This window comes from Salvelinus namaycush, chromosome 31, assembly GCF_016432855.1.
Source record: "Salvelinus namaycush isolate Seneca chromosome 31, SaNama_1.0, whole genome shotgun sequence".
Taxonomy (NCBI): domain Eukaryota; kingdom Metazoa; phylum Chordata; class Actinopteri; order Salmoniformes; family Salmonidae; genus Salvelinus; species Salvelinus namaycush.
In genome coordinates, this window is record NC_052337.1 from 33,232,104 (window position 1) to 33,259,320 (window position 27,217).

The 27,217-nt window shown below is 44.1% G+C and overlaps 1 protein-coding gene across 1 annotated transcript; it reads left to right on the top strand.

Annotated features, from left to right (window-relative positions):
* Positions 1 to 3,044: 3,044 nt before the first annotated feature.
* LOC120025702 (rapamycin-insensitive companion of mTOR-like) lies at positions 3,045 to 27,217 on the top strand. The gene is made up of 37 exons (XM_038970277.1): positions 3,045 to 3,111; positions 3,248 to 3,295; positions 4,448 to 4,545; positions 5,305 to 5,369; positions 6,109 to 6,240; positions 6,350 to 6,413; positions 8,133 to 8,259; positions 8,343 to 8,512; positions 8,621 to 8,688; positions 9,999 to 10,066; positions 10,211 to 10,293; positions 10,568 to 10,655; positions 10,769 to 10,859; positions 10,953 to 11,019; positions 11,159 to 11,239; positions 11,412 to 11,512; positions 11,762 to 11,927; positions 12,019 to 12,120; positions 12,231 to 12,277; positions 12,695 to 12,830; positions 13,544 to 13,743; positions 13,998 to 14,124; positions 14,798 to 14,962; positions 15,112 to 15,188; positions 15,275 to 15,353; positions 15,465 to 15,662; positions 15,768 to 15,860; positions 16,007 to 16,113; positions 16,241 to 16,479; positions 16,750 to 17,839; positions 21,827 to 22,004; positions 22,210 to 22,294; positions 22,481 to 22,675; positions 23,406 to 23,564; positions 23,690 to 23,813; positions 23,890 to 24,028; positions 24,094 to 27,217. The coding sequence occupies exons 1-37, from the start codon at positions 3,063 to 3,065 to the stop codon at positions 24,163 to 24,165; spliced, it is 5,178 nt and encodes a 1,725-aa protein (XP_038826205.1). The 5' UTR covers positions 3,045 to 3,062; the 3' UTR covers positions 24,166 to 27,217.

Here is a 27,217-nt window from a genome sequence, read left to right on the forward strand (position 1 = left end):
AGAATTGGTGGGCCTAGCTGGGCCTAGCTCGAGGCTAGCTCAAGGCTAACTGGTGCTTACTCCGGGACAGAGGCGTTAGCCAGCAGTAGCCACTCGAATGCAGCTAGCTAGCTGCGATGATCCGGTGTAATGGACCAGGACTTGCGGCAGGAATCCGGTGATGAGGTAGAGAAAAAGCAGCCCGATATGCTCTGGGTTGATAACGCGCTGTGCAGACTGGCAGGTATTGACCGAGCTGAAGCTGGCTGGTGTTCGAGTTAACGGGGAAGACCGCTAGCAGTGGCTAACTGACTGACTAGTAGCTAGTTAGCTGGCTAGCTTCTGATGGGGGTTCCGATTCTAAAGTATAAAAATAGCAGATCCGTACCACATTGGGTGAGGTGGGTTGCAGGAAAATATTGTAATGAAACAGGGAGGGAGCAGGTCTCGAACCCTCGACCTTCTAGCCCGAGGTCCGGCACGCTATCGACTGTGCCGCAAAAGCATGCTCGTGCTCGATTTCTGCGCTTATAAACCCAGGGTCGTTACACTACTCCCTCCTTTCAAAAAGCGCGTCCTCGCGCTAGCTTGCGACTCTCACCGGCCAAGCACACACACTATCGTGGATGAAAGGTCCGATCACTTCTGACACCAATGTAATGAAACAGCAGGGAGCAGGTCTCGAACCCTCGACCTTCTAGCCCGAAGTCCGGCGCGCTATCGACCCTGCCGCAAAAGCATGCTCAAGCTATGACATGACATAAAGGAATTGGAATATGTGGCATGAGGAAAATATAATTTGCCCTTATTAATGGTGCCTTATTGCTATTATAAACTGGTTACCAACATAATTAGAACAGTAAAAAGTAATGATTGTCATACCCATGGTATATGGTCTGATTGGCTGAATTCAGGGCTAGAACCAGGTTTATAATTGTAAATAAATAAATAAATCCCCTAAACTAGGTGGTTCGATCCCTGAATGCTGATTGGCTTACAGCCGTGGTACATCAGACCGTATAACATGGGTGTGACAAAATATTTATTTTTACTGCTCTAATTACGTTGGTAACCAGTTTATAATAGCAATAAGGCACATCAGGGGTTTGTGCTATATGGCCAATATACCACGGCTTAGGGCTGTATCCAGGCACCCCGCATTGCGTCTTGCAAAGAACATTGCTTGCCCGTGGTATATTGGCCATATATCAGACCTTATATCAGACCCATCTGGCCTTATTGCTTAAATAAATCAGACAGAAGAGTTTGAGTGATGAAAGTTGAACAGAGGATCTCGAAATCTATTTTCTGGCAAATGTGTTGTTATTATGTGCCAAATGTTAAGTCTAATGTCCTGGGTTTATGATTGTAATTCAATTTTGCTATGGTTTGCTTGGATAAAGGCAGGTAGCCGATAGCCCCTGATATGCCTACATCTAATTTCAGATAGTCCACAGTAGCCTAGACAAGATTTAGGCAAGATGTAAACTGAACGATTTAGCCGTTTCCTTAGTTCAAATTAACAGACTAATGTATTCAACATGAATAGTGAAGAGATTAAGAGGTAAGATGTGCTTGTGTTTTCCAATAGCCTGGTGGAATAGGCTACTGAGGATGGGTTCATAATATCAATCACTGAATTAATTATTAATAATATGTATATGACCTGAATATGCTTGTCAGCAACAGCCAGTTTATTTTTTTGAATTTGTTTTACCTGTAGCCAAATCTTACTGTTACCGTCAATCTAACGCGTTCTAACAACTGATCGAAATGCGAATGCGATAGAACTTTGGTAATTTCTAATTTAATTAATTTATGATGTCCATTAATGCATAACAACACAATGCTACAACTACAATAAACGGAATTATAGGAATAGGCTATTTATTAAATTGGTTTGCCAGCTTCAGGTAGGCTACACAAGTGGCACACATTTAGTTGTAATGACAGTGATATCGTCATTTCAACATATTTACTGTATCAAATTGTAGCCTACAATGGCATATACATTAATAGCTCCATGATGGCCAACAGAGGCAAATGTATCATTCTTCACATTTAGCCTAATGTCAGTTTCGTTGAGGACTTTTCCCATAAAAAGACTAGGTGAGGGAGTTCCATAACTTCCATTTCAAATTTCCACTCGGGCGTCCCCGAGACCCAAGGACGCCCAAAGTCGTTTTCCAGTGCTTTGCCGCCATCATTTATTTATGTGCATCAGTTCTAGGGTATTAATATGTTTTATGCAAAAAGTGTGTCTCCATAATAACAATCTAAATAGCCTATATACAACTGGTAAAAAGTTGTGACAACGTGCTGCTCGCTCTCCTCTCGCTCGCGTGACTCAGCCAATAGCTGTTGTGCTCTCTCAACACACACAAATAGCTGTTGTGCTCTCTCAACACACATACACACACACTCAACAACAGCCTGCCTCACAGTCAGCAGGAGGTCACAGTGAAATATATATATTTTTAAGAGAAATGCCATGGCGGCCGCGGTGCAACTTAGACATAGCCCAAAAACTCGTAATCCACGACATATACATTTTCACCCGCGACATCGTTTTCAAAGTAGCCCAATTGTGTGAAAACTGCGAACATGGCAACACTGCTCTCAAGTCCCAATTTTGGCAGACACGTTTCATACTCTCGCGGAAGCTTGACATCACTGACATTAAGCTGGATCCCTTCTAGTGGTGACCCCTCACACTGTGAAAGTAGGGACGTACTCGTGAAATTATCCAAATGTTTACTTGGTTCTTCAGCTTTAGGTAGGAGACACATTTCCAGAGTTCAAGAGTTCTGAGCGAATTATGGGCCTGACAGAAACTAAAGCAAATATTGCCGAATGTCGATTGTCATAAATGGCACTGTCCTCAAATCATGAAAATGTTGAATTTACAATGATTTGCAAGGGGCAGCACATAGATGGTGCAGAAATACCTTTTATTTCAGTATGCATTAAATACTGCAGCCCCATATACTGTGGTTGGGCTAGATAAGAGGCAATGAGTGTGGAATTTCTCGCGATAATCCTTGTTGATTCCGGTCCGGTCGGTGTTGAATTATTCTGTAAAGATGGCGGTCAACATCCGAGGCCGTCCGAGTCGAAGCATTCGGATGCGAGGTGAGACAATATATATTTCAGTCTGGACCAGAGATTAGCAACCCTCCAAAACACAAAGCGGAACTTTCATTGTACCTGTTAGTTGCTGGCTCCTTGCTAACGGTTAATGCTTGGTGTGTATGGTTTGCTTTGACAGGTCGGAATGACAGTGGGGATGAAAATGTACCACTCGATCTCTCCAGAGGTGGGTGAATCAGATTGGAGCTTGGAGTCACCATCCCAGAATTGAATCGAAGCTAGCTAATTTATTAGTAGGATGCTGCTAGCTTGCTGCTAAATGGCCGAACATGGTAACTCCCTATATATAAATTAGTTAGCTACAATGCTAACTGTGTTGACAGCCTGGCTAAGTAGCATAGCTAGCAGCAATTCAAAACATGATCATCACGACATTGTTGTTTTGATGCATGTTATTGTTTGGATATTAGCTAGTGTCATTCAATGTTTCTAGCTCACTGCATATGGCTTGTATGCAATTCAATGCTAATTCAATGCCATTGATTTTCTACTAGAGAAATGTGTCCCAGTCCCTCACTTGATTTATTTGCAGAATAGGCCCATGCCTTATTGAAGCTAAACGCCAACACATTCCTACTTTATCATCATAATCCAAATGTTAAGGGCCTGTATTGCATTGTTTGTTTTTTCATCATGGGAGAGTTTGTAAACAAATTATGTTGTTATTGTTTGAAGTTATGTAGCTACTGCATAAAAAGTGACGTTGGCAGACTTACCTCAAGGTTAGGATAGTAGCTCCCCTGTTAAACTGATGGATGTAACAGTAAGCCCCTAGAGGCATTTTCAAAAGTTAGTTGAATCATATTTCACCTTCAAAATGCCACAACCTTGATCAACAGTATGATGTTATGGTAATACTGAGTTATTTTTTTTTGGTCACTGAACTGCAATGGGTTTTCACAGCAGAGCAGTACCACCACAATTCAGCTAAATATACATGTTGGCATCTTAACTGTCCTCATTACAGGAACACTCTGTCCAAGTGATATCCCCAGATTTCCCCATGGACACTGCGAATCTGAAGTCACTTGACTGAAGCATAGAAAAGCACATTCGGACCATTGCTGAATAGTAATGTTTTACTGATTTATCGCTTAAGATTTTATATTGCTCACTCGGGTGAAGAAATCCCAAATGCCCTGATCCCAAATGTGTTTCTATTTCCAGTTTAGTGTTCCGGTCCCACTCATTAATGAGGCTTAGTCATGCTGGTCTCTCCTGAACACAGTGTGTTCTGTTACTGTACCGTATTGGAACAGAGTTGTAACCCAGTGAGAGAACCTTTCAGTTCATTGTACCTATTGATGTTTCCTTTCAGATCCTTCAGACAACCTTCGGGAAATCCTTCAGAATGTTGCCAAGCAACAAGGAGTCTCCAACATGCGCAAACTTGGTCACCTGAACAACTTTATAAAGGTTTGTGGGGCAACATCTCAGCAGACATTAAGTGTATGTAACGTTTGATTCTTTATGTTGAATGTTGTCGTGGCTGAATCAGAATTAGTTAGGTAACATAGATAAATAAGATGTTTTATTTATTCTTGTCATTAGAATGTCTTCTTTTGGACTATACTGTTATCCCTTCTCAGCTAGGGCTTAGTCACTTGGGGCCCAGAGAGGGGAGAGGTCAGGCTTGTCTTCATATGTCAATGTATCTGTTAAACCATGTGATGACCTAAGTGGCTCACTGTCTTTTCTGATCTTGTCCAGGAGGGGGTGTATTTGAGATGGGAGTATCTAGAATTGACAATTGATATATGCCATTGGATGAGGTAATGTTTTGGTACCAAGCACGAGATTGGAACCTCGTTTTAGGAGACCAAACTGAACGATAACTTATAGCTAATGCTATCTAGCTATGGGATACTCCTCTTTCAAGTAAAAGGTTCTTTGTAATGTTCCTAAGATCTGTTATTCGTCATGTAAGTTGAGAGGGGTGTATCTTTTCTATAAAAGAAACTAAGAATTGTTTTGTAAGCACTCTCAGAGAATTCATTTATAGACACTGAATTGATCTGAGAGTCAAAAAGGGCTATGGTGAAGCTCATATATAATTAAAGATGGACTTTTAAATATAACTCTGACTTGTGTGTGGTTTGCTCTCATCACGTAGTAATACAGGAAATTACCACGACAATGTGTTCTTACGCGTATGTTTGTCTCCATCTGTCACAGCTTCTCTGCAATGCAGGCCACTCAGAGGAGAAGCTTGGGTTTACACATGAAGAGATCGTCATTTGGTGATTCTTTTGAGAAATTAATCTTCAGTAGTGCTACATATACAGTACCAGCTGTTTTTTCTTTCTTTTTTAGTTTTGTTACTTTTAACCCTTTTTCTCCCCAATTTCGTGGTATCCAATTGGTAGTTACTGTCTTGTCCCATCGCTGCAACTCCCGTACGGACTCGGGAGCTTCGAAGGTCGAGAGCCGTGCGTCCTCCGAAACACAACCCAGCCAAGCCGCACTGCTTCTTGACACAATGCCCACTTAACCCGGAAGCCAGCCGCACCAATGTGTCGGAGGAAACACTGTGCACCTGGCGACTGTGTCACCGTGCACTTCGCCCAGCCCGCCACAGGAGTCGCTAGTGCGCGATGGGACAAGGACAACCATGCCGGCCCAACCCTCTCCTATCCCGGACGACGCTGGGCCAATTGTGCGCCGCCGGATGGGTCTCCTGGTTGCGGCCGGCTGCGACAAAGCCTGGACTCGAACCCAGAATCTCTAGTGGCACAGCTAGCACTGCGATGCAGTGCCTTAGACCACTTAGACCACTGCTGATTTATTTTCTTTATTTATTTGACCTTTATTTAACTAGGCAAGTCAGTTAAGACAAATTCTTATTTTCAATGACGGCCTACGTTGTTTCCAGTTCCACTATACAATGATTTTTCCATTATAATGAAGTCAAGTGCAGACTGGTTTGTTATTCCTTATTCTTCTCCTCCCCCCACACTTCCCATCCTGCCGCTTTTCTAGTCTCCGGTTAGCGCTGTTAAATGAGGCTAAGGAGGTGCGAGCTGCAGGGCTGAGGGCTCTACGCTACCTGATCAGAGACAGCGCTATTCTCCAGAAGGTCCTCCGTCTTCAGGTGGACTACCTGATCGCCAGGTGAGTGCTACATCTGAACAGTGTGTGTGTGTGTATGTGTGTGACTTATCCCAATGTTGAGCCCACGTAACCTCTCAACCACTGAGTGACTGAGTATGTCCTTCTCCAGGTGCATAGACATCCAGCAAAGCAATGAGGTGGAAAGAACACAGGCTCTCAGGCTGGTGCGAAAGGTGAGACACCCCAACCTCTCCCTAACTCAATTAATTTTATGCATAGTGTACCATTCAGTAAGATGTCAAAGTATGACAAGTTATTTGAGTGATAATGCCAGAGAAGCTGGTGTTTGGAGGATATATTGGCACGGGTGTGGTTTCGCTCGAGATGAATTCAAGGGCCTGCAAACCATGCCAACACTGGCTTCAAGAGCATTATCACTTCTAAAATGGGTTACCAACATATTCAAAAAAACTCTGCGTATTTTCATTATAAACGTAATTTTGCAGAATTTATTTATACTATTTCATCCTTCCACAAGATATAGTCTTGACGCAAATCTAGGATTTCTACCCGAGCCAGCTGGTCGTTCGTTCTATTGGTTCGGAGGTTCTAAATGTTCTATTGCCATACTGGCTGGCAACGTTCTTATCGCTTGCTTGCTAGCTAGCCAACTACGGCTAACTTAGTCCCATCAAAACAGTGCAGCCAGAAAAACAACAAAGTATTTGCATTTGTTTAAGCTGTTTTCTAGTGACATTTATTTAGATACATCCATAACAATGAACTAATGATGCGATTTCACCTGGCATAGAAAATGTGCTCTCTCGTCAGGACACTGTTGTTCAGAGGAGCTAGCCAACAACACAGCTAACACAATCACTTCAAACTGAAGCTGGAAAGACTGTAAACAAGCTGCACTTCGTTTCGTTTGACCTGTTTTCTACTGACATTTCTTTATATATATACATAAAAATGATGCTGATTCATGATTTCGACTGGCTGAGAAAAGCTGCCTGCCTGTCTGTCTGTCTCATCCTGACTCCCGACCCCGACAAGTTCATTACTATGGGACAACTGGAGATCGAATTTCAATTCTGAAACAATGTTGCTAATGTCAGACAGCAAGGTTTATACAAATCTCCGCTGTTGAAAACTAAATGTTAGTCTAAAAGAAATGTAAGATAATTCCTAGATGCTGTTTACAGTGCAGATCAAGTGTATAAATTGCCTGGCTGGGCTGATGAGACAGTGAATTGCGCAGTCAGATGGAACAGAGTAAATGGGCATTTCAACGTCATAGATTTAGCCGGTGGTAACTTGTGGAATAGACACCGGCTGTAATGCGGTTTTAACCAATCAGCGTCCAGGATTAGAGGCACAATCTTTATACCATAGCATTGTTGAACTAGAATACTCATTTCTGATTGGCTTGAAGGGCATTCCAAAGCATGCATTATTTCCCTTTAACACACAGTATATTTGCACGGTACAATTCATTTTTACATGTTTGTTTGAGCTGCTTTTGAAAGTAGAATTGAAAACAGTATTGATATTGTTGAATTCGATTTTCATAATAGCGAGCTAGGACTAATCAAGCAAGTCTGTTTGTTTGGTTACCACGGCAACTACTGTAGCTATCTAGTAAACGTTCTAGCTACTTCAGTGGATGTTGAACACATTTCTAATGGCAAATAAACACATTTATAGTGGCATGTGTGAAATTATAGCCATGGTATGAAAGGGATAATCAACTCAGGGCTCTCTACGTTCTCTGGAAAATAATTCCACTCCGCTACCACGTTGTGGAACACACCTTCCACGTCGTTCATTATTTTCCATAGAACGCATAGCCCCTCGTTGATTATCCCTTACTTATTTAGTAAACATCTTTCTGTCACGCGAGTACTACTATGTGAGACTCTGAACTGTCCCCTCTCTGCTGCCCCCTACAGATGATCACAGTGAATGCACTGCTCTTCCCCTCGTCTGTCACCAACTCCCTTATTGCCGTGGGCAAAGATGGGCTACAGGAGCGAGACCGCATGGTGCGCGTCTGTATCGCCATCATCTGTGAACTTGGTGAGTGAGGCACCACACGCGCGCACACACTTATCTATTCGTGATCTTTTGGTTAAACCCTGTGTGATTCCTTTGTTCTGCAGCTGTGAAGAACCCTGTGGTGGTGGCTCAGAGGAGTGGTCTCAGCACCATTCTGAAGAACGTGATCGACTGTCAGCTGAGTCGCATCAACGAGGCACTCATCACTACCATCCTACACCTCCTCAACCACCCACACACACGCCAGTATGTGCGCTCAGATGTGGAGCTCGAGGTACTGACAATACACGCTCGAGCAGCATTCATTAATAGGAATTTGATTAATTTGATTATTTTCCTCATTGAATGTGATTTTGTTTTTCTCGTTCTGTTTTTCTTCCAGCAAATCCTGGCCCCGTACACGGACTTTCACTACAGACACAATGCAGACACATCAGAGGGGCAACTCAAGTAAGTGTGGATTATACATACAGTACCAGTCAAAAGTTTGGACACCTACTCATTCAAGGGTTTTTCTTTATTTTACTATTTTCTACATTGTATAACAATAATGAAGACATCAAAACTATGAAATAACACAAAAAAGTGTAACCAAAAAAGTGTTTAACAAATCAAAATATATTTGAGATTTGAGGTTCTTCAAAGTAGCCACCCTTTGCCTTGATGACAGCTTTGTACACTCTTGGCATTCTCTCAACCAGCTTCATGAGGAATGCTTTTCCAATAGTCTTTAATGAGTTCCCACATATGCTGAGCACTTGTTGGCTGCTTTTCCTTCACTCTGCGGTCCAACTCATCCCAAACCATCTCAATTGGGTTGAGGTAAGGTGATTGTGGAGGCCAGGTCATCTGATACAGCACTCTCCTTCTTGGTCAAATAGCCCTCACACAGCTTGGAGGTATGTTGGGTCATTGTCCTGTTGAAAAACAAATGATAGGCCCACTAAGCACAAAGCAGATGGGATGGCGTATCGCTGCAGAATGCTGTGGTAGCCATGCTGGTTAAGTGTGCCTTGAATTCTAAATAAATCACAGACAGTGTCACCAGCAAAGCACTCTGACACCATCACACATCTTCCATGCTTTAGGGTGCGAACCACACATGCGGAGATCATCTGTCCACCTACTCTGCGTCTCACAAAGACACGGCGGTTGGAACCAAAAAACTCAAATTTGGACTCATCAGACCAAAGGACAGATTTCCACCGGTCTAATGTCCATTGCTTGTGTTTCTTGGCCCAAGCAAGTTTACTTCTTATTGATGTCCTTTAGTAGTGGTTTCTTTTCAGCAATGTGACCATGAAGGCCTGATTCACGCAGTCTCTTCTGAACAGTTGATGTTGAGATGTGTCTGTTACTTGAACTATGTGAAGCATTTATTTGGGCTGCAATTTCTGAGGCTGGTAACTAATGAATTTATCCTCTTTATTTTTTATTTATTTTATTTAACCTTTATTTAACTAGACAAGTCAGTTAAGAACAAATTATTATTTACAATGACGGCCTACCAAAATGCAAAACTGCCTACCAAAATGACGGCCTACCAAAATGACGGCCTACCAAAATGCAAAACATAAACTTGTTCAGTTTATGTCTCAGTTGTTGAATCTTATGTTCATACAAATATTTACACATGTTAAGTTTGCTGAAAATAAACGAAGTTGACAGTGAGAGGAGTTTGTGTCCAAACTTTTGACTGGTGTTGTATTTAATGTATCAATTATTTTGGGGATGTTAATGCATTTTGATGTCCACACCAGGGAAGACCGGGAAGCTCGATTCCTGGCCAGTAAGATGTCCATAGTTGCTTCCTTTCGCTCCTGGTCAGGTGAACATTAATCCTTCATATTCAATCATCTATGAGTTTGAGTGTCTTTATACCCTGATAGCTTTGATATATGTTATTAGTGATGTGATATGAACGTGTTCTTACCTGACCCTATGCTGTCTTTCTGTCTCGATCTCACCCCAGGCATCATTAACCTGTGCAAGTCAGGCAACTCTGGAATCCAGTCTCTTATTGGCCTGCTATGTATACCAAATGTGGAAGTAAGGGTAAGCATAGCATCAAATGGACATTATCAGCATGTGACAACTGAGGTCAAAAGGAATGCAGTGTCCTCAAGTTTACCTCGAGATTGCTCTATGGTTGGGCTCAAAAACACAGATAACAATGTCACTCAGTTTAATGTAGGAATAATGTAGAGCACACCCCTAAAAATATTATTTCCCCACTCCTCATCAAAATGTCAACATTTTTAATGAGGGGATAATGGAGTCATTATTAGACTGTGTGTAAGTAAACATGGCTCCTCTCAATCTCCCACAGAAAGGCTTGTTAGAGGTGATGTATGATATATTCCGGCTCCCCATGCCTGTTGCGACTGCAGACTTTATTGAAGCACTTATCAGTGTGGGTGGGTACAATGTCACTGTTCAAGTAAATAACCTCTAACCGCCTTATCATGTATCTCATGTACCATATATTATTGAGTCACAAGGTATACTTGTCTCTATACTCCCCCTATAGACCCCAGTAGGTTCCAAGACAGTTGGAGGTTATCCGACGGCTTTGTGGCTTCTGAAGCAAAATGTATCCTTCCGCATCGAGCTCGGTCAAGGTAAAAACAATCACTGAATTTCAACTCTCCTTTACTCATGATTATGTGACACATTCTCTGCATAAACTCAGTGTTCTCTGTCTGCCCCCTCAGGCCTGACCTAATGGATAACTACCTGGCTTTGGTACTGTCTGCCTTCATCAAGAGTGGACTTCTTGAGGTATGGTCATCAATGTCAGAGGATCAATAAGTTTGTGTATGTTCAACCAAATAGTGCTGTTGGATATCTGTTACTACCTAAAGATCCCACACGCAAACCACTGTTGCCTGTCGTGTAAAGCCTGTGTACCTCTCAACAGGGTCTGATTGAGGTTATCACAAGCACCGATGACAACAACTCTGTGCGAGCCACCATTCTACTGGGAGAACTGCTTCACATGGTAACTCAAGTCATTGTCCTCTAAGATGTTAACATTATGTGAGGTCAATGAACTGGACCAGAGGATATGCTCTAGGAGTTTTTGACACATTTGTTTTTTAATGAGTTTTTTTGGTGTCAGTTTGTAATTTGTTATTCATGGTTGTTGTAACTGTTTATTTTTGTTCCCCCAGGCCAACACCATCCTCCCACACTCCCACAGCCACCACCTGCACTGTCTGCCCACACTCATCAACAAGGCTGCCTCTTTCGACATCGCCCAGGAGAAGAGACTGTGAGTGTCAACTACTTACCATAGAGCGCAGAGGAAGTTACTTGGGTTCACTATAGACAGGGACCATTGTGAGGAATTTACTCTGTAGCAGACAGGAGCAAAGACTGTACGACTATAGTTACATAACTCTCTACCCTAATTAAACAATTAAACAATGCATATGCTACAGGAGAGTCCCATAAAATACTTTGGATTTCGTTTAGATTTCGTGTTATTGACAATGGCACGACATCTATTGTCATTTTTCAGACGGGCGAGTGCAGCGGTCAACTACCTGAAGTGCTTCCACGAGAAGAAGAAGAAAGGACCCAAACCCAACAGCCTGTACCTGGACCACATCATCCGCAAATCAAAGGCTTCACACTACTGTAGAGACCAGCACTTTAGAACACAGAGAGATATCTTTGTCATTAAGGTACATATCAAACCATGTCCCTGTGTTGCAACAAAAACATCTGGGATTTGCTGTGGTGGTATTTGAAATGCTGTCCTTGTTTGCATTGCAGGACACTGAGGATGCTCTCATGATGAACCTGAGAGACAGCCACATCCTGAACCACAAAGAGAACCTGGACTGGAACTGGGTTCTCATCGCAACAATACTGAAGGTGAGTGGAGCAGGACTGCAATACATCCAAACTTATTACAGTCTCTTTTTCAGTACTGTCTCTTCAATTTAAGTTTTTTTTATTTTTATGTTGCCTTTTCCCATCTGTAGTGGCCAAACGTTAACCTGCGGAGCAATAAAGATGAACAAATACACAAGTAAGTAACATTACAACCACTTCTTTCACCAAACCAAAGGTAACATGAAGGGAATATGCTTGTGGTGTTTGATCCTCTTTTGTTGTCTTTCCTCTCTCTCTGTCTGATCCTGGGCTTCTCTCTCTGTTTGACGCTGGGCTTCTCTCTCTGTCTGACGCTGGGCTTCTCTCTCTGTCTGTCTGACGCTGGGCTTCTCTCTCTGTCTGTCTGACGCTGGGCTTCTCTCTCTGTCTGTCTGACGCTGGGCTTCTCTCTCTGTCTGTCTGACGCTGGGCTTCTCTCTCTGTCTGACTGACGCTGGGCTTCTCTCTCTGTCTGACTGACGCTGGGCTTCTCTCTATTTCTCTCTGTCTGACTGACGCTGGGCTTCTCTCTATTTCTCTCTGTCTGACTGACGCTGGGCTTCTATTTCTGCAGGTTTGTGCGCAGGCTGCTGTTCTTCTATAAGCCCAGCAGTAAGCTGTATGCCAGCCTGGAGCTGGACCACAGCAAAGCCAGGCAGCTCACTGTGGTGGGATGCCAGTTCATTGAGTTCCTCCTGGAGTCTGACGAGGTGAGAGGGTTTACTATGAGGTAACACTCTAATAGACTACTGATATTTACAAACAGCAGTAGAGAATTTCACTATGCAGGCCTATTAATGAACAATCAAAAAAAACGTTTTAAACAACTTCTGATTGTAAACTCTTTTGATAATCAAATAATTACATGACCGGCCTCCCGGGTGGCGCAGTGGTCTAGGGCACTGCATCGCAGCCCTAGCTGTGCCACCAGAGTCTCTGGGTTCGCGCCCAGGCTCTGTCGCAGCCGGCCGCGACCGGGAGGTCCGTGGGGCGACGCACAATTGGCCTAGCGTCGTCCGGGTTAGGGAGGGTTTGGCCGGTAGGGATATCCTTGTCTCATCGCGCTCCAGCGACTCCTGTGGCGGGCCGGGGGCAGTGCACGCTAACCAAGGGGGCCAGGTGCACGGTGTTTCCTCCGACACATTGGTGCGGCTGGCTTCCGGGTTGGAGGCGCACTGTGTTAAGAAGCAGTGCGGCTTGGTTGGGTTGTGCTTCGGAGGACGCATGGCCTTCGACCTTCGTCTCTCCCGAGCCCGTACGGGAGTTGTAGCGATGAGACAAGATAGTAATTACTAGCGATTGGATACCACGGAAATTGGGGAGAAAAGGGGGTAAAATTTAAAATAATAATAATTACATGACCTTGCTTTGACCTCTCTCACCATGTCCAACATTACCTGAACATTACGCCTCTGTGTGTCAGGATGGGCAGGTGTACCTGGAGGACCTGGTGAAGGACATAGTCCAATGGCTCTCATCTTCTTCGGGGCTCAAGCCCGACCGCAGTCTCCAGAGCAATGGGCTGCTCACCACCCTCAGCCAGCACTACTTCCTGTTCCTGGGCACTCTTTCCTCACACCCGCACGGCGTCAAGATGCTGGAGAAGTGTAGTGTCTTCCAGTGGTCAGTCTCTCAATGTCCATTAGTGTGTTTTTTTCCAAACTAGTTTCTTCCGAGTGTTTTTTTATTTCTTGGGAGATCCCTAGTACCTTCAACAGGCCCATTTTTAGAGGTGCCTGGTGCCTTTTTAAGCTACTGCAGAGAATTTCCTTTGTCCTTATTCACTCTCACTTCATCTTCACTCAAGTCATTGTGTTGTTGTGTGTATGGTACTTGAGCAGTGCATTGATTCCCTGTATCCTGTGCTCTCCTACTAGCCTGTTGAACATCTGTACACTGAAGAATCGGGACCACCTGCTGAAGCTCACTGTGTCCACACTGGACTACAGCCGTGACGGGCTGTCCAGGGTCATCCTGTCCAAGATCCTCACCGCTGCCACTGACGTAAGAACAACACCACCTACACTGAGAACGCACAGATGGAATTCACACAGGAATTGATCAATCTTGGTGTCGTAGAGAGGGTGGAGGAGCTTGCACACGTGTTTGGAAAGCAACTACCTGTATTTCATTTGTATATTGTGATGTGCAATTCGGTTTGTTGTGCTTGAAATGGAGCATATGTGTTAGGGTTTCAGAATGACAGTAACTCCATAACAACATTGCAAGACCTTCGGGAACACTCGTGAACCAGACCAAACGGACCAGGCCGGGGTTTGGGGTTTGAGAAGTCATTGAGAGTAGTGAAAAATTCTTCCTTAATTGTTAATTAAACCTCAATTAAAAGGCAGAATGTAGATTCGAGCCAATGTCTTTAGTAGTTCACGAGTAACCTCGTTGAAAGTGACAAACTGACGCGTTAGAATTTCCGTCAAAAACAATTTAACATCAAAGGAGTGCCGTTGATTTGGCGGCCTGCACATGCACAGTTCGGAGTGAGATGACCGTTGGACCTGACGACGTGTTTCTACTCGTGAGCTTAGCTAGCCAACGTAGCCTTGACATGGGCTACAAGTGTGATGGGGGGGGATTTCTATTGAAGAAGCAGTTTTAGCCAATCTTCATACTGTCTTTGTCTGTAGCCTGTCCTCTTCTGCCCTCTGTTGGTGTACCACAGAACTGCAGGTTGTATGCCACTAAACACCTGCGGGTGCTGCTGCGTGCCAACGTGGAGTTCTTCAGTAATTGGGGCATCGAGCTCCTGGTCACCCAGCTCCACGACCGCAATAAGAGTATCTCCATGGAGGCGCTGGACATACTGGATGAGGCCTGCGAGGACAAGGTGAGGAATGAGGGGCCTGAGTTTCTGTTGCGGTGTCTTGCTATGTCATCCCTGGTCACTGCTGTACCTTACCATCTGTAATTTATTTTAATCCAGTAGTTTTTGACTCCAGTAGTGTATTAGCTGAGATGTGTTTTTTTCCCCTCCAGGCAAACCTCCATGCTCTGATCCAGATGAAGCCAGCTCTCACACACCTTGGGGACAAGGGGGTCCTGCTGCTGCTACGGTAAGCTGCTGGGAGAAAACGCCTCTGTTATTTGTACTCTGTATTAGGTCCTTTTTGTCTCTAACCTCTGTCATTCTTATCTCCAGGTTCTTGTCCATTCCAAAGGGCTTCTCCTACCTCAATGAGAGGGGCTACGTCACCAAGCAGCTAGAGAAATGGCAGAAGGTACATTGATACTCAAGCAAACAATGTAATAGATGATGAGTTGCATCTTTTGGCTGTCGCATGAGAGCATCAAAAACTGTCCGAGTTTTTATGTCCTCGTATGTTTTGTAGGAGTATAACCTGAAATATGTGGACATGATAGAGGAGCAGCTGAACGAGGCTCTCACCACGTACCGTAAACCTGTCGACGGAGACAACTATGTACGTCGAAGCAACCAAAGGTTACAGAGGCCCAATGTTTATCTTCCTGTGCATCTGTATGGCCAGCTTGTCCATGACAAGACAGGCTGCCATCTACTGGAAGTCCAGGTAACTGCAGCTAGTTGAACCACCCACTATTACACTCGTCAAGTAGCAATTAGGCCTACAGGCATAATGCGTTTATACTATTTTAGTTTCTTACTTTCTCTTTAGAATGTGGTTCCTGACCTAAGCTACACTGTTCGCTCCCCAATGCTGGACAAGTGGGAGGGCATTAAACAACTTAAGGCAGCACTTTGGGCCTTGGTCAGTATGATTAAGAATGACTAACTACCACATCTATTTTAACCTGAGGAGTTCCACAATTATGTGCCAATTATTGACATGATTCACCCATGAAATCGTTTTCCTAATTACATGAGAATTAATGTTTTTAAACTGCTTGTTTCCAGGGTAACATAGGGTCGTCAAACTGGGGGTTGAACCTCCTGCAAGAGGAAGGGGTGATCCCTGACATAGTGGTTCTGGCTCTGCACTGTGAGGTTCTCTCCGTCAGAGGGTAAGACGTATTCATATTTGAAACTCTCATATTGAAGGTGCTTCTAGTGCAGCAACATGCTTGTGCTGTCCCATAAGATTACTCTATCTCTGTCCAGGACCTTTCTGTAATGTCTGACTCTGTGTAGGACGTGTCTGTACGTGTTGGGGCTTATCTCGAAGACACGTCAGGGCTGTGACATGCTGAAGCAGCACGGCTGGGACGCTGTGAGACACAGCCGCCGGACGTTGTGGCCCGTTGTCCCCGATGACATGGAGCCCCACCCCAACCCCCCCAGTCTGCTGTCCTCTGTCCCCTCCAGCCTCAGCCTCGCCTCTGACTCCACCAGCTCCATGCACAACAGTGAGAGTGACTCCACACAACCCAGTAAGTCTCTAGTCATCATTGTACAACTAGTTATAATTTAATTTTAACTGGTACAGTATCTCCAAATGTTTACCCCAAACTACCAAGTACATTTTATTTAAAATATATATTCTTATTATTTTAATAAATACTTTCTTAACACTTTTTTTTCCTTAACTGCATTGTTGGTTAACGGCTTGTAAGCATTTCACGGTAAGGCGTACACCTGTTATATTCGGTGCATGTGACAAATACAATTTGATTTGATTAACCGTGAATGGTCACTTCCAGGTATGTACATCATGGACGATGAGAGGCTGGAGAATTGTGACCTGTCGGACGATCCTCCTATGTACATGAGACCCAAGTACAAAGACCGCAGCCCCTTCACCCTCCTGGCCTCCAGCCGCTTCCGCAACCGCCTCCTCCACTCCCTGTCGCTATCTGGGAAGAAGCTCCGCAGCAACAGCGACCCCAAGGGCATTCCCAGGGGCCGCGGAGGAGGGGTGGAGGGGGAACAGGGGCGCAAACGCACCGTCACCGAGCCCAGCTACACCTTTGGATCTTCAGACGTCTTCCCAATCTATAATGACGGCCACTTGCCCAAAAGCCCCTCTGTCAACCTAGAAACTTCCTTTGTGGGCAGCAAGGTATCTGAGAACCGGGGAAGCACCCCCAGCATTGGGGAGGGGGAGGGGAGGTTGCCAGGCCGGTCAGTGGGGGTAGGAGGGTCAGTGGTGGGTGAGAACCAGAGAGAACAGGCTAGCCGGGAGCGCCTGGCCGGGTATGGCCCGTCCGGAGGGGGCGGGGGGACTCAGTTTAAATCACGCAGTCAGAGCTTCAACACGGACACGACCACCAGCGGCATCAGCTCTATGAGCTCCAGCCCCTCCAGGGAGACCCTGCCCTCCACCATCGACACGGACGGTGTCAGCATCAACAGTGTGATCAGCGCCCAAACCATCCAGACCCTGACCTCCCTCACCCCCCAGCCCCACACCGCCCACCTCTCCTCCCTGTCCAAATCCAGCTCTGCCTCCCTGGTGCCCCCCGGCTCCTCCCACACCCTTCCCCGCCGCGCCCAGTCCCTCAAGTCGCCCTCGTTGACCACCCTGAGCGGCCTGACGGACTGCAGCCTCATGTACTCCAACTCCCGGGACGCGCTGGGCTACGCCACGCTGAAGTACGCAAGTTGTCGTGACACGTACGCTAGTCAGCGTGACGCGCTGGGCTACGCTACGCTGAAGAGGCTGCAGCAGCAGAGGATCCACTCATCCCTGTCCCACAGCGAGGCTCTGGCTTCCCCAGCCAAAGACATGCTCTTCACCGATACCATCAACATGAAGACTGGCAGCCTGGACTCCAGACTCACCCCAAGGAGGTAACAGACACGCACATACACATAAATCAGGGATGCAAACTAGTCACCTTTTGGCGAAATTCGCCGTTTTGAATCCAAAATAAGTGACCTAAGTGATTCGTGTAGATCTGATGAGAAAAGTTTGGACGGGGGAGGTTTGGATCACTACTGGCTGTAAGAGAACGAGTGATGCGCGCTTGGAGCAATACTGGCTGCTGTATCCAAGGCTCAGCCAATCGTTTACATAACAACAGAATGCAGCGCAGCACGAGACTGAAGAAAGAAGAGACAACCAATTTACTAGTTAAAGCATCGGCGCACTCTCTGGAAAGGCAGCTTGCCAGTTACAGCAGCGATAACGAAGAGGTAACGTTAGGTGAGGAGCCTGACCACGGAGACGGGGGTGAGAAGGTGCTGAAGCATACTTCATGAGCTGTAGCCGAAAAACTACTGGCATTTCGAAAGTTTGAGGTGAGGGAGAAAGTGTGATGGAACAAGTATTAACATTGTTTTAAGTAAGTATCTTGTTAGCTGGATCGAATTCTCAGTAGCTAGCCAGATAAATGTTGAGCAACATTAGCCAATTTATCTGATCAAGTAATTGAGTTTATGGTGTGAAAATTAGCTTGCTAATAAAGTCAGACAGCTAACATTAGCCAGCTAACGTTACAAGATCAGATGAGCTAACATTAGTAACCTAACCAATTCGCTATAGTATTAACTGGTATACGACTCCTTGCCGTTCCTTAAGTTATAACACGTTAGTTGCTTACTGGACCCTGGCAATCTGTGTGAAATGCTAACGAACTAACCACCATCTGTTAACAAATGTTTCCCCTCTACAGTATCTGGTTAATTTTCCGAATGAGAGAATTAGGTGAAAACAAGCAACACCTCATTTAACAAGTGGATTCAGGAATTAAGTGTAGCTGGAGCTGGGCCTCTACAGTGGATGCCACTATAGAGGTGAAAGGAACACCACACACTTTCCCTCTTTTTCACTTTTGCTGGCACATTGTAGAACAGATGTCCCCACAGGCAGGAAGTGTACAATGTAATAATGTGCTGTGTAGCTCAAATATATTGTTTTTATTGTGTTGAATTTGGCAGTTACGCGTGTGTGAGGGGGAAATTATATATTTTTTTACTCAGTGAACGTTATTTTTGCACACATGTAGCCTTGTGCCCTTGATTGATGTCTATAGTGGCCACGATAACAGAGCAAAAATAGAATTCCTGTTTGTTTAATTCTATTTTTACTTTAAGATGTTTGTTTTTTTCCTGATATAAGTGCAAAATTTACTGTTGAAGTCGGAAGTTTACATTCACCTTAGCCAAATACATTTAAACTCAGTTTTTCACAATTTCTGACATTTAATCCTAGTAAAAATTCCTTGTTTTAGGTCAGTTAGGATCACCACCTTATTTTAAGAATGTGAAATGTCAGAATAATAGTCGAGAGAATGATTTATTTCAGCTTTTATTTCTTTCATCACATTCCCAGTAGGTCAGAAGTTTACATACACTCAATTAGTATTTGGTAGCATTGCCTTTAAATTGTTTAACTTGGGTCAAACGTTTTGGGTAGCCTTCCACAAGCTTCCCACAATAAGTTGGGCGATTTTTGGCCCATTCCTCCTGACAGAGCTGGTGTAACTGAGTCAGGTTTGTAGGCCTCCTTGCTCACACACGCTTTTTCAGTTCTGCCCACAAATTTTCTGTAGGATTAAGGTCAGGGCTTTGTGATGGCCATTCCAATACCTTGACTTTGTTGTCCTTAAGCCATTTTGCCACAACTTTGGAATTATGCTTGGGGTCATTGTCCATTTGGAAGACCCATTTGCGACCAAGCTTTAACTTCCTGACTGATGTCTTGAGATGTTGCTTCAATGTATCCACATAATTTTCCTTTCTCAAGATGCCATCTATTTTGTGAAGTGCATCAGTCCCTCCTGCAGCAAAGCACCCCCACAACATGATGCTGCCACCCCCGTGCTTTACGGTTGGGATGGTGTTCTTCAGCTTGCAAGCCTCCCCCTTTTTCCTCCAAACATAACGATGGTCATTATGGTCAAACAGTTACATTTTTGTTTCATCAGAACAGAGGACATTTCTCCAAAAAGTATGATCTTTGTACCCATGTGCAGTTACAAACCATAGTCTGGCTTTTTTATGGCGGTTTTGGAGCAGTGGCTTCTTCCTTGCTGAGTGGCCTTTCAGGTTATGTCGATGTAGGACTCGTTTTACTCTGGATATAGATACTTTTGTACCTGTTTCCTCCAGCATCTTCACAAGGTCCTTGGCTGTTTGTCTGGGATTGATTTGCACTTTTCGCACCAAAGTACGTTCATCTCTAGGAGACAGAACGCATCTCCTTCCTGAGCGGTATGACGGCTGTGTGGTCCCATGGTGTTTATACTTCGTACTATTGTTTGTACAGATGAACGTGGTACCTTCAGGCGTTTGGAAATTGCTTCCAAGGATGAACCACACTTGTGGAGGTCTACAAAAAAAAAATCTGAGGTCTTGGCTGATTTCTTTTGATTTTCCCATGATGTCAAGCAAAGAGGCACTGAGTTTGAAGGTAGGCCTTGAAATACATCCACAGTTACACCCCCAATTGACTCAAATGATGTCAACTAGCCTATCAGAAGCTTCTAAGGCTGTTATATAATTTTCTGGAATTTCCCAAGCTGTTTAAAGGCACAGTCAACTAAGTGTATGTAAACTTCTGACTCCAGCTGTATGTGTGTGGTCTCAAGCGTTCTAATATAAAGGCTGTCATGACTAACTGCGATATTAGTGTATTGTTTTTTTTCTCAAGACTTGAGTATCATTTGCAGTAAAGTCTAGGCAACAAATAACATTGGATTGCTTTCTTTACATTTTTTTGCTGTGTGTTAGGTTCATATTAACCACTTTTTATTTTACACACAGAGACTGATCATGTAGATCATATTCTTTGTTTAATTAGTTAACCTGCATTTCCCCCTAGCAGGGATTTTTTTTTGCATGTTTCAGTGAAAAAAAGTGTCACCTTTTTGTGCCCTCAGCAGTTTGACCTCTGCTCTGGCTTGAATGAATGTTCCAATTACTTCTGGAATTTGCTGAAATGTACCAGGAACGTTGTTGAAACCAAAATAATGAGTAATTCCATTTGTAACTATTACAAAAAAAAAATGTTGTCCACTCCCTCAGTAGACTTATCATCCCATCACCGGGATCATGTTCTTAAACAACAGTATCTGAATCATGTTAAACAACTGTATCTGATGACAGATCTTCTGTAAAGTCGTGTCTCTTCAGCCCTCAGCAGCCCTCCCCCAATGGGAGTAACATGCTGTGTGTGTGCTGTTTCTGATGGTCCCTTTTTCAATAGGTGCTCAGAAAAAAGGTTTGGCTGTTTGGGTCACGGTGGGCCAGCTGGGTCCAGTCGCAGGCCTGTCAGAGCCCTCCTTCCACGGTGCGTGGACAGACATCTTAGCAGGCGCTAGCTCACCGCTCCCTCCCTCTCCTTTATTGGATGTTCCTTATTTGACACCATAGAGGAGGCGCTAAGCTGCAACACCCCGTCCCCCACGTCCACCCTTGGCATCAACTTTATTGTGCCCCTTCTATGGTAGCAAAATTCCAGTAACTTCCCCAAAATTCACAGGTTTTCCAGAAATCCTGTGAATTTTGGGAAAGTTACAGAAATGTTGTAACCCTAGGCCCTTCTGAGCCCTGCTGTGGTCATTTGAGTAGACGTGACTCCACTGTTCCTACATCCTAAATGTTAATCTATATTATGGTGTGGGAAGTCTAGCCCTCCTTTTCTCCTGACCCATGTCCCTGACTGAGGCAACCAACTGCTGATTGTATGTAGAAAGTCAAGTCAAACCTACCTTATGTTTGCATTGTTCTATAAGTACTGTCTTGTCTTTTTTACTCAGTATTGATCTCTCTTTCTCCCCACCCCATCACACTACCTGCCCTGCCTCCTAACTCACTATCTCTCTCCATCTCTAGGTTCCTGAAGGCTCTGAGTTTTGCCTCTCTGGATAAGGAGGATCTGCTGAGCCCCATCAGCCAGACCACTCTGCAGCGGTCCTCCTCAGTGAGATCCATGGTGTCCAGTGCCACCTATGGCAGCTCTGATGACTTCATTGGCCTGGCGCTGCCCGTGGACATCAACAACATGTTCCAGGTAGTGACCATCGTTTGACCCCTCTCTCTGAACCCAGACGCACTGAGCCCCCTGGCCCACTCCACTCCCCATCTCATCCCACTCTGACCCCTCATCTATCAATTTAACTTGTACTCTAAATATTTTACCAAAGAAATTGAGGTTGTTTATATATTTAAGGATAAAGCTGTGAGTGTTGCTAACTGTAGCATCATTTGTTTTTTAGATAAAAGAAACACCATATTTCCTGAAGAGAACCAGCCCGCCCTCTGAGGACAGATCTGCCAAATTCTTCTCTGGTGACTCAGATGGTAAGAAAGCCCAGGGTCAACACAATCTCTTTCCTTCAGTAAGGAGTTGTATAGCACTGAGCTTAGCACAGGGGGGGGGGGGATCATGGCTCTGCTTGAGATAAGAGGCCTGCTCAGGACCAACAGGCTTGAATAAAAAGGAGTAAATGTATGATCGCGTGTGTGTGTGTGTGCTCCTTCCCCCAGGTCCCAGCCCTCACTCCCGGCATGCTGTGCTCCGCTCCCAGCTGAGCATCACAGAGCTGATGGGGGTGAGCCGTGCAGAGCAGCAGCAGCTACTGGGCTCAGAGGAGACTGGTCTACAGGAACACAATGATGACAACTGCCTCTACTGCACTGGGTTGACTGTGCTTGGCTTCAGCGCATCCAACAGCCACCCAGGTCAGCTGCAGATACATTATATTTGTACTGTACAAAAATATCAGCACAACATGTAAAGTGTTGGTCCCATGTTTCATGAGCTGAAATAAAAAGATCCCAGAAATGTTCCATATGCACTAAAAGCTTATTTCTCTCAAATCTTGTGCACAAATTTGTTTACATCCCTGTTAGTGGGCATTTCTCCTTTGCCAAGATAATTGATCCGCCTGACAGGTGTGGCATATCAAGAAGCTGATTAAACAGCATGATCATTACACAGGTGCCCTTTGTGCTGGGGACAATAAAAGGCTACTCTAAAATGTGCAGATTTGTCACACAACACAATGCCGCAGATGCGTTTGGCATGCACAGTGAACACAATTTGCATTTTATCGATGGCAATTTGAATGTACAGAAAGACTGATGAGTTCCTGAGGCCCATTGTTTTTTTGTTTTTTGGGGGGGGGTGTATCTGTGACCAACAGATGCATATCTGTATTCCCAGTCTTGTGAAATCCATAGATTAGAGCTTATTGAAATAAATGAATTTGACTTATTTCCTCATATGAACTGTAACTCAGAAAAATAATTGAAATTGTTGTATGTTGCGTTTATATTTTTGTTCAGTGTGTATATAGAACATTGTGCTGTTTATCAATTTGTATTTTTGCTTCCTTGTATTCTTTTTACTTATTATAGTAGCAGTCTGTGACCAATAAACAACTTAATTGAATTCTCCTTTCTCCCTCAGACTTGACGGAGGACCACCCTTTCTCAGAGTGGTGCAGTCCACCTGTGCAGAATCACCTGGAGGTCATGGCCCAAACCAAACTGTCAGGGGTGTCTGGGTGCAGTGATGCTATGTCCCAGGGCTCCCCAGGAAGCACCCGCAGCACTGAACTGGTTTTGGGTAAGTGTTTAAAAATATATATTTTCTCTCATACAATGCTTTTCTCACAAGCGAAGGGTTATTTTGTTTGTTGAAGAGGAATGGACTAACCCTCCTGGCTTTCTGTGGTCTCTCTCCCCCCTCAGGAGTGAAGTCCATCCCAGAGGATGCTCCGGCCGGCAGGGTTCTCCTCAGGAAGGAGGTCCTGCGTCTGGTGGTCAACCTCAGCTCCTCTGTGGGGACCAAAGGCCACGAGACTAACCTGCTAACGTAAGACACACACACATTCCTTTCACTACACACACTCAAACCGAGGTTGATATCCCTGTGTCTGTTGTGTTGACAGGATCAAGGAGAAGTTCCCCTATGCATTCGATGACATTTGTCTCTACTCTGAGGTGTCCTACCTGCTGGCCCACTGCATGTTCCGTCTGTCGGCACGCCGCTTCATCCAGGAGCTCTTCCAGGACGTGCCATTTATCCCGGTAAACGCACACATTCATAACAATACATGTTGACTGGCTTCTATTGACCTCTGTCTCTTCCTCAGATGTACGAAGAGGCAGAGAGCATCCTCTCCATGTCGCCAAAGAACGGACCGACCGACCGACCCTCCTGCTGAGCCTTGAGTCATCCTCTGTCTTCCCTTCCCTCACGCAGCCAGTCAAACCCTGAGTCACACCCTGAGTTACCACTACTGCTCTACCAGTCACACACCCCCCCAGTCAAAACCTGAGTTACCACTACTGCTCTACCAGTCACACCCTCCCCTCAGTCAAACAGTCACCACTACTGATCTACTAGTCACACCCCCCCCCCCCCCCCCAGTCACCACTACTGATCTACTTTGTCCCCCCCCCCTCCCAGTCAAACCCTGAGTCACCACTATTGATCTACCAGTCACACACCCCCCTCAGTCAAACATAGTCACCACTACTGCTCTTCCAGTCAAACACCACCCACTCCCTGAACTTTTTATCCCTTAACTTTCAGTCAAACCCCACCCCTGACTTGAGTCAACGCTAACCACTGAACCACCCCCACATCCTCACTTAATTCTCCATACCAGAGTGCACTGTATGTCCTCCTAGGATTTGGACACAAATGAAGAGAAGAGAAAATAGAGGGAAGAAATATGTTCTTCCTATTGACTTTAAGATCTGATGGATAACACAGGATGAACAAACATGTTTTATCTGACCAAATGATAACAGCCAGCTGTGAGCATTTTATTTTATTTTTTTCATATTTGGAAATTCATCACCAACTGATCTTGGACCACAATCAAATCCAAAATGGCATAATACAAAAATGTAAAACGGTCCATCATTTCTGAGGGCTTCCTCAGTTTTTCTAAGTATATGACTGCAGCCCAACCACTTATATGAAATAACTTAGCATGTTGTTTGTAGCTCAGCTTCTCCCAAAGTGGATCCAGTGACTTTGACTAAAACACTGAAGAGGACGTGTTCCTCTGCATAACACTAAAACCTCTCCGCATCTGGAGAGAGGACCATGACATTGCGAATATCCATATGTCTATTCATTGTACCTGAACAAAGAACAGTGAAGGAGAATAGTGCTGAAAAGGCTTTTGGTATTGCTCTATTCAATGACTGCAGAGACAGGTAGGCTAGATGATCAGTCACTGATGCAGTTTGGTGGTGGTGTGTTTTGTTGACATGTGCTAAAGAGGAAATGTTCCTCCTTGCTGGATGTCGTTTTTGTTTGTGTTTTTAAGCATTCATGCCAAGAACTGAACAGCTACACGTAGGAGTGAAATCTACCAAATGATTGCCATTGAACATCGGTCTGTGTGTTTCAGCACAGAGGAGTTATATACGGTCAGTTATTGAACTGATGTTTGAAACCAAGGCTGCATGCATTATTGTTTATTACCTAGATATTTAAACCCTGAAGTAAAAGCACAGGGTTAGGACATTAGATTTGGTGCTCGTCAAGGTGAAAGAATACACACGTATGTTACTGTGCGGTAGTGTTTATGTAGTCATCTTAGTATATGCTTAACGGCTTCTTCTTCTACCGTGAAATTCCCCAGAACATGGTCCATGAAAACAGTCACTACTTGATGGCCAAGGAGAATTGCTGCTTCAGTATTGGGCAGAAGTCATTTGACATTCCAGTCAGTTGCCATTCCTTGGGAGATGCTGTCTGCTTGTCCTCATTCCGGTAAAACTGGAGAATAACGAAACTGGAGCAAATGTCTTAGTGGAGAGCAGGGCCTGCCTGAACATGTGCAATAAGAACACTCATTTCATTTGAAAACACTTCCAATGACAGCCACATCCGTTATCCAGAAATCTATCTACGTGTTTGTGAAATGATGATGGTTTAAAACATTTCGATATGGGATTGTACTGGTGTTTTTTGCTATGCAAGATGAGTAATGGGGTTTAATGTACATTTTCAGCTTTTGTTAAAAATTTGTTTCGGCAGCTGAAATGACATTGCCTTATTTTTCGGAATGCTCTGACATATGAGACATTACTTTTTTACTTCTAATATAAATTAAAAGTAAATAATTCTGGCCCTAATTATAGCGGAATTAATTGATAAATATGTTGTGAAAATGATAAGCAACCAATGTTAAGGCCACAATCTACCTATGCCTGTTGTAGAGAGAAGAGCCTGTGAAAAGCACCTGCTTGGTTTTAGAGTGCTGAGGTAGAGCTTGGGTGGTTTAGTAACTGTTTTAAAGAAATGGTGGTTATCATTGTGTTAATTTCCAACCTGCCTTGAACATTCACTTTGACGATGCTACTTCTATTGCTGCACTGTTTGTGCTGAATCATTCAACAACAACATGCACTTATGATTGACTCAATGGAAATGTTTAGTGCTACTGTTTATATTGGCCCTGGTTAGTTATGTGATGAAGTGGTTAGAGAAATGGACTGGTGAAAAGAGGATTGGGGTGCAGTTCAATTGCACTGAGCAATCCACATTCCGCTGTGTAAATGCATTATGTTGAAAACATAAGTCCTCTGCAAGTGGAGAATTCTATAGTTGCAGTACAATGTGCATGTTTGATCTCATCTCTAATTAAAAAGAAATGGGGACATTTTGATTTAGCAGATTCCTCTATTCCTTCGTAGATCTTCCTTTTGCATTCATTCTAAGCTCACCTTTTCAACTCACTGCAAATTCTAAATAGATAAAATGTTACATTTCATAGCAGGTTTTAACATTTATACTGATGTTTCAGATAGACGTTGAATAAGGTCAATTATTTGGGAACATAGTTGTACAAGTTCTGTTATGGACCAAAAAGCCAAACTGACTTAACTAGTTGGAATTGTTCTTTAGCAATTGGAACAGGAAGTAATAACTTAAATATTTAACTGCTGTGTGCATTGAGACATTTGAAAAAATGTGCCCCTTATTCTTAATGTGTTGTAAGTTGGCTTATTCTGAGCTTCTCTAAAGCACTGTATGGAGATCTGAAAACAAATCCTTTTATATACCTGTACCATTTAGGAACAAAGAGACAAAGATAAATGTTTTCTCTTGAGGAAATATATTACACTTAAGAAGCTGTATAACTTTTTTTTGCCCCATTTGTGGTTTCTATGTTTTTGGCATTATATGGGCCATTAGAATAAATCTTAATGAAGGGATGCATATTGATAATAAAAACAGACATCAACTACTCA

Coding starts and splice junctions, on each gene's coding strand:
- LOC120025702 (XM_038970277.1), top strand. CDS start 3,063: ATGGCGGTCAACATCCGAGGCCGTCCGAGTCGAAGCATTCGGATGCGA. Junction 16,114..16,240: donor GAGGTTCTCTCCGTCAGAGG/GTAAGACGTATT, acceptor GACTCTGTGTAG/GACGTGTCTGTACGTGTTGG. Junction 23,814..23,889: donor CACGAGACTAACCTGCTAAC/GTAAGACACACA, acceptor TTGTGTTGACAG/GATCAAGGAGAAGTTCCCCT.